This window comes from Neovison vison, chromosome 5 (assembly GCF_020171115.1).
Source record: "Neovison vison isolate M4711 chromosome 5, ASM_NN_V1, whole genome shotgun sequence".
Lineage (NCBI taxonomy): Eukaryota > Metazoa > Chordata > Mammalia > Carnivora > Mustelidae > Neogale > Neogale vison.
The window spans coordinates 154655517-154668585 of record NC_058095.1 but is presented as its reverse complement, the minus strand read 5'-3'; the positions used below and the strand labels follow the sequence as shown (position 1 = coordinate 154668585).

At 45.7% G+C, this 13069-nt stretch overlaps 1 protein-coding gene across 3 annotated transcripts in view; it reads right to left on the bottom strand.

The window, feature by feature from the left end:
• The window catches only part of FARP1 (FERM, ARH/RhoGEF and pleckstrin domain protein 1), a 276295-nt gene that overhangs the window by 76824 nt on the left and 186402 nt on the right, over nucleotides 1–13069 (bottom strand). For all 3 annotated transcript variants that reach the window (XM_044249990.1, XM_044249989.1, XM_044249991.1), the window contains one exon: nucleotides 2592–2634. In XM_044249990.1, coding sequence (XP_044105925.1) covers nucleotides 2592–2634 — 43 coding nt within the window. The remainder of the gene's footprint in view (nucleotides 1–2591; nucleotides 2635–13069) is intronic.

Here is a 13069-nt window from a genome sequence, read left to right as displayed (position 1 = left end):
ATCAGACACCAAATAATGAGCCTCATTCCAAGCTGCCAAGAGCACATCTGCTGACATCCGGGTCACTGAAGCGGCAGCTGAGGTACTAATTCCCACTCCCACGTCGCAGAGACACAGCTGCCTGTTCTAAAACAATGCTGTGACCAGCCTGTTTGGTTCAGGTATTAACCTTTTCCTCTGAAGACTTAAACTGTACTCAGATCGAAAAAAACAGGCATTTGCCTTCAAAAATTTATCTAATTGGCTCTTTTAGTCCAAATGGAGGGCTTCGGGTAACCTGAGGGAAAAATGAAAATGTCAGTTGATTTTAGGATTTAGGATTTTAAGCTCTCCACCAGGCAGAGCTGCTGATGGGCTCATCAAATACGCAGGAGCACCTACGGGCCAGGTGCTCCCCTGAGCTCTGGAGAGAAGACAAACAAGGCGCGGCCCAGTCCTTAGCCCTCAGCCCTCTCAACCGTCCTGCGGGTGAGTTCAGGCAAAATCAGGAAGCAGACCGGGATGCGTGGACAGGGAGGGGATCAAAGAGATGGGAAACTCTTCAGAATCAAAACAATACATCAAGTTAATTACAATAATTTATAACCTGAATCAGAGCTTGTTCTGATATATGTATCAAATTTCATATCTATCAGATATATATAAGCTTATATGAGCTTACAGACCAAAGCAGTCTTACAGGCTCTGCCCTTTGGAATGACAGCCACGAGTTTACGGTCTATGAAATATAAGGAAATATAATGAAATCCAAATTTTAACAGCAGTTGTGCAAAAGCAGGAAACGTCTCTTTGCTCTACCTTTCGCTGTCACAAAAAATAATGTTGTATCATCATCTGTGATCACCCATTTAAGTTGAGGGAAAAAAACCCCAAAAGCGACGCAAGATGAAGATGTGGACAAGAGGCACAAAATTAGGAGAAAAACGAGGCACAGAAATACTGAAGCCCTTGGGCGCCTGGGTGCCTCAGTGGGTTAAGCCGCTGCCTTCGGCTCAGGTCATGATCTCAGGGTCCTGGGATCGAGTCCCGCATCGGGCTCTCTGCTCAGCAGGAGCCTGCTTCCCTCTCTCTCTCTCTCTGCCTGCTTGTGATCTCTGTCTGTCAAATAAATAAATAAAATCTTAAAAAAAAAAAAGAAAAAGAAAAAAAAAAGAAATACTGAAGCCCAGGGACACTGGGTCCCCCTTGTCCCTGACCGCGCTAACAATGAACAAAAACCCTCGCCTGTCGAGGCTGGATCATAAAGTAACGTGGCCAAATGGGGAAGACAGAAGGCCAGCCTGTCTCCTGTCCGCGGCGAATTCCACGAGGCTACCAGATCCTTCTACAGCCTGAAACGAGGAAGATGCTGTCCCTCAATGCAGAAGGACAGCTCTGTCTCACACCCAACTAGTCACAGCCCACGGGGATCAGAGGAGAAGCCCCGCTCAAGGGCAACAGAGGGTATCTCCGGTCTGCATTTGGCAACATGCTAAAAGACGCTGTTCCACACCGAGCATTTCCCAGGAGTTACTGCAGGCACACAAGCCATCATTCTGGATTCTTCGCTACCTCCACCCACTAGGTCTGGGGGCTTCTCAGCAACATGCTCCCCCCTACCTCCCGCCTTCCATGCTCAGGTTCTGGCTAGCCGCCCCATAAACCCATAAACATTAAACAAACAATGGAGGTTTCATTTTCAGCATCAATAATTGCTTAATTTAAATGACAGAAGATCAACATCAATTTCAAACGCATAAGGGCCCTACAGACGCTGCGCGCTTGGTTATTACACCCACATAAATTGTTAGAAGTGGCCCAGTGGGGTTTCTTAGTCAGACATTGAAATGATTGCAGCGAGGTGTCCTGGTGCTTCCTGTTCCACTAATGGAATACGATTCTGTTTCTATCCTGGGACTTCTGCCCAGGCCGGGGATGCAGGGAGGGAGCATTTAGACTCTGAACTTGACCTCAAAACCAAGAGTGGGGGGCGGAGAGTGGAGGTGCTGTCCTGGTCTGAGTCTCAACAAGAAGGGAGAGAGAAAGCCTGCCTTCCTTCCTACTCCTCCTTAATCTTCTCCAGCACACGATGTAAATGCAAGCCAGACTCCCTTCAGTTCTGCTCGCCATTCAGAAACCACCCCGTCCACTTCCACTCCCCTCCCCCCCGACCCCAGACACTTTCAGGCACCTCGTTTTTTCCGCACAACACTTGCACTCTGATTTCCCAGGCTTTGGAGAGGCAGGACAGAAAACCTAACCCCAGTCTTTGGAATGCGGGGCTCCACCTTCCCCTTCAAAAGTGACAGTAACAAATACGGGCCTTGACCAAGGCAAGCTCAATTAGCCTGGGATGAACAATATGCGTTAGCTATGAATCGAGATTGGATTTTCCAAGCAAGGTTTTGATGACCAAATTGTTAAATATTAAAATAGCAGAAGTGACATTTTAATTGCAGTTGGTTTAGTGGATGAGGACAGGAAATCACGGGGTTAAAAAAAAAAACAACCAACCACCACCACCACCAAGAATCTGTGCCACCAGCGTCTAGAAAAGGAAATAGTCTGGCTTCACACTTAACACCACTGTTAAACACAGGGGTGATACTTACTTCTAATCTGCTTGACAATAGGTTTTAAGAGATCCAGCCATACCTAGGACAGAAAAAAAACAGATTGAGACAAATTCTCAATGGAAGAACACAGTATTTTGGGACGTGACTAGGAGCTGTTTAAAATCACCATATTTTTGAGTATTTGAGGCCGTCTGTTCCTGTTTTCTGCAGGATGGTGTATCTCCCATCACCTACCACTTGCATAGTATAGATCCAAATTTGCTGATATCATCCCTGAGCTTCGGAGTTAAAAACCTCTCCCAGATGCCAAGAGTGAACTAAGACTTCTTTGCCTCTCTTTTGTACTCTTCTCCCACAGCTAGTTCCTCAGCAAACCCCGAGGCCCCACTGCACGTCTGGCTACAGGGGGAGTGAAAACACATGTTCCTTAATGAAACAAATACCCACGTGTTGTTTGCATTTACAGAACAGCACATCTTTGAGGCATACGGGAAGGGAAGAAATAGGAAGGGAATATATCTATCTGCACCAGGCACTATCCAGAAGCTTCCAACCTCTCAAAACAAGGCCAGAAGGATTCAGGTTGCCTAGAAGAGGAACAGAGACTTGTAGGAACCATCATTTGTCCAGACAGGCAGAATTTTTTTCCTAACAGATGGAAAAGGCCTGAAACCAGGCCTGTCCAGCTTCAAAGTCCAGATTCTTTTCACACACAGGCAGGATAGGAGGCAAAATTAAGAGAGAGCAGCCAACTGCCCTTAAGGAAAAAGCATCATTTAACCATATTATCTGATTTCACACGCTGCTTTTCTCTGAACTCCTTCTGAACTGGTGGTCATGTGGAAAGGGTTCTACTGAAGACATGGTTACTGTGCTTAACGTAAACAGGTTCTTACAAGTAAATATGAAAAACACAACACTCTTGAATGATCCAAAGAATTAACAGGTAACTGACAGAAGGAAAAAAAAAAAGTAACAATGGCTAACAGGGAAATTGTTCAAATTCAGGAGCAATCTACACTACAAATGCAAGGCGGAAAAATCAAATACCAATTCCACCCACTAAATTTGCACCAGGATAGGAGTGTAGGTATCTGTGTATTCGTACCATAATACCCCAGGTTGGCAGGGAAACTTGCAGTGTCTTAACGCTATTGGTGGAGGATGAATTGGTATATTTTGGTATATTTCTGGAGACTAATTAGGTAATAATTATCTGAAGCCTTAAAAACCCCCACTCCTACACATACTCTTCATCCAGTCATGGAACTTTGGGAAATTGTACAGTGATGCACGCAAAGATTTAGGTGAAATAAAAATGCTATGATTAGCATTTCTGATGGTGTTATTTTTACAATAACACCAAGTAAATAAGTAATCTCTAATAGGACACGTTACCACTCAGGCATTAAAAATGATGTTCTTGTGGAATATTTAAGTATGTGGGAAAATGTGTTGGGGAGGTTGGAAGATGGATGATTTCCTGCCTTTCTCCATTATCTAAATCACCTTAAGTGAGCACTAAGAATTTTCACAATGGAAACACTAAAAATGTTAAATCTCTACTTATCCAGGTTACTCTTTCCCCATTCACCTTCTCCAAGCAGTAATATTTCTTTAAAGTTTTTTTTTTTTTTTTAAATTTATTTATTTGACAGAGAGCGGAAGAGCACAAGCAGGCAGTGAAGCAGAGGAAGAAGCAGGCTCCCCACTGAGCAGGGAGCCCAACGTGGGGCTCGATCCCAGGACCTTGGGATCATGACCTGAGCTGAAGGCAGTTGCTTAACCAACTGAGCCACCCAGGTGCCCCCAAGCAGTAATATTTCTTAATGAAATTCTCATTTCAGTATTTTCTATCCCCTACCACTCTCCTGTAAGGGGGACAAACAACATTAACAACAACGAAAAAATGATATTAGGGGGATTTGGCTAGCTCAGCTGGAGGAGATGTGATTCTTGATCTCAGGATCGTGAGATCAAGCCCCAGGTTGTATGTAGAGATTAGTTACATAAATAAACTTGAAAAAAAAATAATGGCATTACTTGACATAGGTTTATCTCCACTGTGATAATTATAAACCTCAACCTTCAAACGTGAGAACATAAACATTTAAAACCGCAATCATCGTTTGCGAGATGTATTTTTTAAGATTCCTAACAGATGGAAAAGGTGCCAAATGTATTTCCATGGGATAAGAAACGGAGATTGAGACCATCAGTACCCAGAGTTGGAACTTAAAACCCTGTTCTTAACTTTTTTATTCATTTAACAAAAAATTACCGCGTCCCCATGTGAGGTTCTGGGAATCCAGTGACGAGACAAACTTAGCATGGTTCCTGCTTTATGGAATTGATGGTCTAGTGAGGAAGAGACAGGAACCAAACCCTTCCTGACAAAAGTGAAGTTGTGTGACAGAAACTGACTGAAGGGAGGGTAGAGGACTCCCAAGGGCTGGGATGGAGGTCTGACCAGGCATGGGTGTTGGGGGGGGAACATGAGACCTGATGTGAACACAACATTGTTGAGGGAATGGGTCCCCGAAGATGACGTCTTGTGGAGATGTGAAGGGAATGCCACAGCCCCAGAGCAAGGCGGGTGGATCAGGAAGGGGTCAGACTGCACTCCCCCGCCCCCCCGCCGCCGCCATGTTGCCATTCTTCATCCTTGTCCTCAGAGCAATATGAAGTTAGATTTAAGCACAGGGCTGACGGCATCAGATGTGCTATCTTTAAAAAGATGAAGCTGGCAGTGTGAGGACAGAAGGGCCGGAGGAGATGTGGACTGGCCCACAGCAATCGTCTGGGCGAGAGGGAACACTATTCTGGACCAGGGGTGCAGAAGCAGGGATGGGGGAAAGTGGGTGGACTGAAGAAAAATTTAAGAGGTAAAATCAAAAGGGATTTACTGACGGACTGGATATGGTGGCTCAGGGAGGAGATAATGACCAAATCTATGCTAGGATTTTTGCCGAGGGCCTCTGGATAGACGTTGGCGCCATTCACAAAGACAGGAGTACCAGAAGTACCAGAGTACCAGAAGAGGGCCAGGATGGAGATTCTAGACTTTGATTTTATGAGGTCCTTGGATTTCATGAGCAAGAGACAGTATGGCAATGGTGGGGCGCACATGTCTGGAGCTCAGAGGTGAAGCCTGGACAGGACATCTCACATTAGAAGTTGCCTCCACCCTGACTCCGAGGAGGGGAAGACAGTCTCACCGAGTCCAGAGGATGAAATGCCATGACCCAAGATGGCGCCTCCACCATGGATCAGGCAGGTGGAAGCAACGAGTACAGAAGGGAAAAAAGGAAAAGTTACGTCACAGAAGCCATGGGAAGACAGCGTTTCCAGAAGGAATTATACCAAGAACTACTGAAAGGTCAAATAAATGAGAAGTAAAAAAGAGAATGCGAGTTTCCATTTCTGGGTCGGAAAGATAGGAAAGTTCCTTCTTGCTGCCTTCTGCTTCCCCTGTAAAATCAGAGGGCTGCCAGGACGGAGGTGGGGAGAGAGTAAGTGAAGTGTCGTGTTGCATGGGACAGCACGTTAACTGGCGAACCACAGTGGAGACACCCCCAGCCCCGGCTACGGCGTGCACACCCACGGGCCTGCAGGCCTGCGCTCGCCTGGCCACCACAGCTGCCTCAGGGAACCCCCTCTGAGAACCTTCCCCATCGCCAGTTCTGTTGCAGAATCTGTCTCAACTTCCGCAAACCACTTGGGACAAAACGACTGTGCTCTGGCAACATCAATGCCAATTTTATGAATTGTTTTAAAACAGCTCTCGTCTGTTTTTGGCATTTCTGTGGCAAGCATCAAACACAAGCACCAGTTTGAGCCAACGGAGCATGTGGTTTTAGAACCAGCAGGTCTGGGAACATCAGACCGGCGGGCATGACGCTATAGGGTAGGGCTCTGTGGCAGTCACGCTGGGGGCCATCGATCTCGTCATGGCTCACCTGGGGGGTTGGGGGGAGAACTCAGGGTCTCCGAGAACCTCTCTGTTTACCAGTTACAGTGTTAGCTGCAGGGCTCAGAAAAGGTCTTGCACAGAGAGGACTTAAATTACCCTAAATGGATGAGCTATACGGAGCAAGAAGACAAATAGGGTTGCTGCTTGTCAGAAGTCAAGCACGGAAGTTTTGATATATAGGGAGGGCCACTGGAAAGCACCTGAACTGGACGAGGTCATCATAGACAGATCACTTCTCCACTCAACCTAAGCAGAACGGAAGCAGCTCTGGCCAAATTAAAAAGGTGACAAAAGCACCATCATCTTTCTTTCCCTGCCAACCGGCTCCCTGGAAGGTCACAGCTGTAATGATCTATGTCTAATCCCACTATCCACCCCTTAGACCAAGCCACACATCCCTCTTCTTTCCAAAACCATGCTGCTGGTCTCCAGAGTGCCCCTACACGGCCATGTTACCGGACTGTAAGGGGATTTGGTCAACATGAATGGATTTCTCAAAATGTCAGTCTCGTCAGTACAACTCACTGAATCAGGGAACTTCCGGGCTAACAAGAGGTTTCTGGGGCTGCTGGGCCAAACCACCACAGACTAGGGGACTTGGACAACACACTTTAAAAATTTCCTCACAGCTCTGGAGGCTCACGTGTCATGGGCTTGGCTTCTCTCAAGGTCTCCATGACTCGCAAATGGCTGCCTTCTGGCCCTGTGCTCCCGTGGCCATGTCTCTGTGGACGTATGCCCCTGGTGTCTTTTGGGTACATCCAACTTCCCTCTTTGTAAGGTGACAACTGTCACCTGGATGAGAGCCACCGCCTCCTTAGAGGCCCTATCCTCAAGTACAGTCTTGTTCTGAGGTACTGGGTATTAGAGCTTCAACAAACAAATTTCAGGGAGACACAACTCCCCGAACTTTCTAGCCCCGTCTTCTTGTGTCTGCCTACATTTCAGTCAGGCTCCATACTTTCCTCTGATCTTCGGTTAATGGTAGTGTTAGAAGAAACACTTCAATGCTTAGGTATGTAAGGAAAGGCAAATTCAACCACTGTTCCCAAAGTGGTTACTCTTCTTTCCCTTCGACATTTTATTTTGGTGGGTGACATTTTAGGTAGATTTTGTAGGCAGCTAAAATATCTGAGGTATTTTGGAAAGGTTCTTATTGAAAGAAACGCAGTTACTTGGTATCAGAATACTGGGAAGAGACCATTTCTTGAGCATGTCCTGCAGTCCAGGCACTAGACAACTGCTTATACATTCTCATTTAATGTTCCTGACGATGCGGTCATTTTACACAGGAAGGAAGCCGAGTTCAGAAAGCTTCTTTAAGCTGCCCAAGGTCATACACAGCCAGGATGCAATATCAAGTTCATTTGACCCCAACCTTGTGCTTTTTCTGCAAATAATATGCTGCTCGTCTAAAAGCTAACAGACTCAACAAAAGCTTAGCTCACCTCTTCAGGTTTAAAAATCAAAACTGCATGTGATTAAAAAATTTCATCGACTGTAATACATATAGGAATGAGATAAAATGTTACAGCAAATTATCCAGTGTCTAGAATTCATGGCAACAAAATAGTCTTTCCACAAGCTGACTCCTACAAGAAATAATTAGACTTTGAATTTTTATAACAATTTGCTTAAATGTAACTTATTCATATTGATGGTAAGTGTGGCTTTCTTTTTAAACCCGTTAGATGTTTTTTTATTCTGCTCAAAATAGATTAAAAGGGACTGGATTTATCTTCCTATATGAAAAACAAAACAAAACAAAACCAAAAGAAAAATATACTTAGCACAACAAATCCAAAAGCTCAGGACACCAGACAGTTAGAAACAGTGATCCCTGAGAGACAAGTAAATAGAATCACAATCACTACACTTGCCCCAGCTTTCTGCATTGAGCAAGTTCTGGACCATGGTACAGGGAGGAAGTATCTGGCAAATCCATGAATTAAAAAGATGGGGCTGAGAAATCTCCCTCCAGAAAGAGCATTTGAGAGAGTACAGAAGGTTCCCTTTGAGAGTCATCAACTGAATACTGATCAATGTCACCTTGTAATAAAAGTACCCAAGACTGGGGACAAAGAACCAATGAATTGACTCAAGGTATCAGACCTAGAGCTCACATAGTGTCAGGACTACTACTATTTCTCACCAGCCGGACCAGACAACCTCATGATTTCTGGGGTACTGGGTGAGGTACAGAACGGCTGTCCCTTAGCAGTAAGGAATAATTAACCTGAGACTATACACCAAACCAGTCCCATCTAACATGTCTTAAAATCCAGATCTGAAAGGACTAAATGGTTTCCAAATAACTTAATTGCATCCCAGGACACTCAATAAAAGTTTATAGGAATATAAAATATCCAGGATTCAACAAGGTAAAATTCACAATATCTGACATCCAATAAAGAAAATCACCAGACATATAAGGAAGCAGAAAAATAGGGCCCATAATCACACCAAAAAAAAAAAAAAAAAAAATCAAATCTGACATGGATCACAGGTGTTAGAATTAGTGAGGGACATAAAGACAGTTAATTACAACTGCATTCCTTATGTTTGATGTTGACATACAGAAGAAATAAAAGACTTAGATGAAACCTCTAAAGACAAAAACAGCACTGTGTGAGATTCAAAAAACAACAAAAGATATAGGATGAAACTGAAATCAGATTAGACACTGCAGAAAAAATACTAATGAACTTGAAGATGAAGCAACAGAAACAATTCAAAATGAAACAGAGAAGTAGTATCAAGAAATTAATGGGGCGCCTGGGTGACTCTGTAGGTTAAGATTCTGCCTTTAGCTCAGGTCATGATTTCAGGGTCCTGGGATCAAGCCCACATCGGGCTCTCTGCTCTGCAGGGAACCTGCTTCCCCTTTCTCTCTGCCTGCCTCTTTGCCTACCTGTGATCTCTGTCTGTCAAATAAATAAACGAAATTTTTAAAACAAGAAGAAATTAATAGAGCACCAGAGAACTGTAGATCAACTTTGGGCAGCCTAACATGCATGGAGAATTGAAGTCACAAAGGATAAAAGATGGCAAGGGAGAGGCAAAAAATCCCCAGACAGAATATTAGAAGAAATAATGGCTGAAAATTTTACAAATTTGATGGAAACGATAAACCTGACAGATCTGAAAAGCTCAGAAAACCTCAAGCATAAGGAATGTGAGGAAGGGGTACCTGCATGACTCAGTTGGTTAAGCATCTGCCTCCGGCTCAGATCATGATCGCTGGGATTGAGCCCCACATTGGGCTCCCTATTTAGCGGGGAGCCTGCCTCTCCCTCTCCCTCTCTCCCCTGCTCATGCTCTCTCTCTCTCTGACAAATAAATAAAATCTTAAAAGAAAAAAAAAACCCAAGAATGGAGAAGACAAACAGAAAATAGCAAGATGACCCATTTAAATCATTATCAACAATCACACTACACGTAAATGCTCTAAACACCTCCAATTAAAAAGCAGGATTATGAGACTGGACAAAAAGGCAAGATCCAAATCTATGCTGGGATCCTGGGAGCTAGCCTCACATCCGGGTCTCTGCTTAGGGGGAAGTCTTCTTCTCCCTCTCCCTCTGCCTCCTGCTCCCCCTCCTTGGGTTCTCTCTCTCTCTGTCTCTGTCAAATAAATGGATAAAATCTTTAAAGAAGTCTATTAATTAGAAACCAAATATAAACAAAATAAAAACAAAAAACCATGTATCTTCCCAGCTTAAGAAATGGAAGATGAGGGGCGCCTGGGTGGCTCAGAGGGTTAAGCCTCTGCCTTCGGTTCAGGTCATGGTCCGGGTCCTGGGATAGAGCCCCACATCAGGCTCTCTGCTTAGCGGGAAGCCTGCTTCTCCCTCTATCTCTCTGCCTGCCTCTCTGCCTACTTGTGATCTTTCTCTCTGTCAAATAAGTAAATAAATAAATAAAATCTTTTTAAAAAGAAAAAAAAGGAAATGGAAGATGACCCATTGCTCTCTTTTTCTACCAATCCATCCTCTTCCCAGACTCTCTATGCTCAAGAAAAGCCTCCTCTGAGAACTGCCCCATTAACACAGCCACTGTCACATCAAACCACAGTGCTGCTCCGCATGGTGACAGAGGCACTCCACAACATCACTGCTGATGGATTCCCAAACTTCTGTCTGTGGTTCTGCAACATTCTTCATCCCTTACAATCGGCATGTTCCGCAAAGAGCTGCTCATGGCTAATGACGTTCTCAGACCTCCAGGAAGAAGCAAGGTCAGTAGGCTGCTATGAAGCATAACATAAGGAGGCCTGGCCGACCCCGGTAGGGCTGGGAAACCCCCAAGAGGGGTGTAGCTGTGCTTTCTGTGGCCTTAAGCCCCTACAAAGCATGTCTGCAGCTGTTGACTGAACTATGTCCCTCCCAAACCGTAGTGTTGAAGCCCTAACCCCCCAATGTGACTGTATCGATAGGTCCTTTAAAGTCCTAAAAGTGGGGCCGTGGTCCAATAGGGCCGTGGCCTTAGAAGAAGAGAAAGACGTTTGTCTCTCTCTGCCATGTGAGAACACAGTGAGAATCTCCACCTGCCAGCCAGAAGGCAAGTCCTCACCCAGAACTGATCAGGCTGGCACCCTGATCTCAGACTCCAGTCTCCAACACCGTCTGCCGTTCAAGTCACCAGACTGCGATATCTTGTTAGGGCAGCCTGTACTAAGACACTACCAGGGGTGAAACTTTTCTCCTGGCACAGAGAAAGATAGAAAATTAACAAAAAGAGGGCAATCTTCTTCCGGAGCTTTACTGGTATTTATTAAAAATGGTAACTGTCATATCAGATCGGTAAGCGATACAGCTTTAACACAAGACTGGTGGGCCAGCTTCGTTGGTTTCTGAGCTCAAATGCAAGCACCAAATGTGACAGATATCGGGGTGCCTACTACATGCAGGGATCCTGCTGGGCCCATCATTTTAAAGTATCTCATGGCAACCTCGTAAAATCATCATTTATTAAACTCATTTCCCAGATAAGGCCCAAAATCGAAGAGGTTCATATTCAACCCAGCTGTGACAGGATGAAGAAAATGTTTAAAATGAGATTTACAAGCCACAATGCTGGCCCCTCCCAGTACCCTCCACGGGCTTCTGAGATCAGCAGTCCACACCTATCTCCGTCCCTGAGGTTCACGCAGCTCTCGTCGACCTCAGGGCCAATGGGAGGAAAAGCAGCCACGTGTAGCCGAAAGCAGGCCTGTGTGTGAATCCTGGTTAAAAACCTGGTTATGCAGTTCATCGTTAAGTACCGGGCAAGTTACCTCTCTGAATCGGCTCCCTGGGCAGTGCTGGCGCGTTGCCATAGAGACAGCAAGGTCTGCAGAGCCTTGTGTGTTTACTGTCTGGCCCAGTTCGCCCCCCTCTCGAATGCAGAACAAATGAGATGCATTAAGGAGTGGAGCAGAGTCATGGCGCACAGGAGATCAAGGACAGTCAGGTCTGAGTTCACCCCAATGGCAACTTCCTGGCCTTCTACCAGCCCCCCGACTCTGGCCACCAATTAACTCAAATATGAAGTAGAGTCTCGACTCCCAGGATCTGACTCACATTCCTGCCACGGAAAGACCAATCAATACAGCAGCTGATGAAAACACAAGTCTGCTCCTGTGGGGGCAATCTCATGGGCACGGCTGCCTGGACCCAAGGACAAGGGCAGGCCAAACTCGCACGGACACACAGCGATCAACTCTATTAACTGGCCAGCCAGAGGACAAGTCTAATGAAGGGTAGAGCATAACTGATTACCAATTATCACTAGCTTATCTCCTGTCTTAGACTGTGGAATGCATGCCTTCTCCCCTTAGGCTTTTGCAAACCCGACTGGGGCAGCCCGCTCTGACGTGCGTGCTTCACGTGATGGAAAGTGAGCCGAGGCACGGAAGGCTGGGCTGGGACCCCAGCTACCTGGACCAACCACTCAGGCATGGAGGTCCACAACTCCATGTGCCAAGAACTTGGTTGGGGACCCTAGCTTCCCACATTAACATGCACAGGCAGGCACATGGGCAAAGCCGGCTGCCACAGCCCCCATTTAGATCTGGTGGGACCGATCACACTTCCTCTTGGTTTGGCAAGTAAGTAAGCAGCCTCCCAGATGAAGCCGGTAAAGGTGAAAATCACAGCAGGAGCATCGAAACACTAGGCTGAGGACACACACGTGTTCACTGCAGCAGTCTTCACGGACACTGATGGTTGTGAAATACACAACCTCCAGGTCCACCCATAGACACGCACGTGCGAAAACATGGTGCGTGCATTCAACACGCCTCAGCTGAGCCTTAAAAGGAATGGATATCCTGTCATATGCTACATTGCAGATGCATCCTGAGGACAGGAGGCTCAGGAAATAAGTCACAGAAAGACAAAGGGGTTTGAAGGACGCTGAGAGGTATCTGGAGTAGCCCAACTCCTAGAAACAGAATTAGAATGGTGGTTGCCCAGGGCTTGGAAAGGGGAAATGGGGAGTTGTAGAAGGGCATGCAATTTCAATTTTTTAAAGATGGAAACAGGGGCGCCAGGGTGGTTCA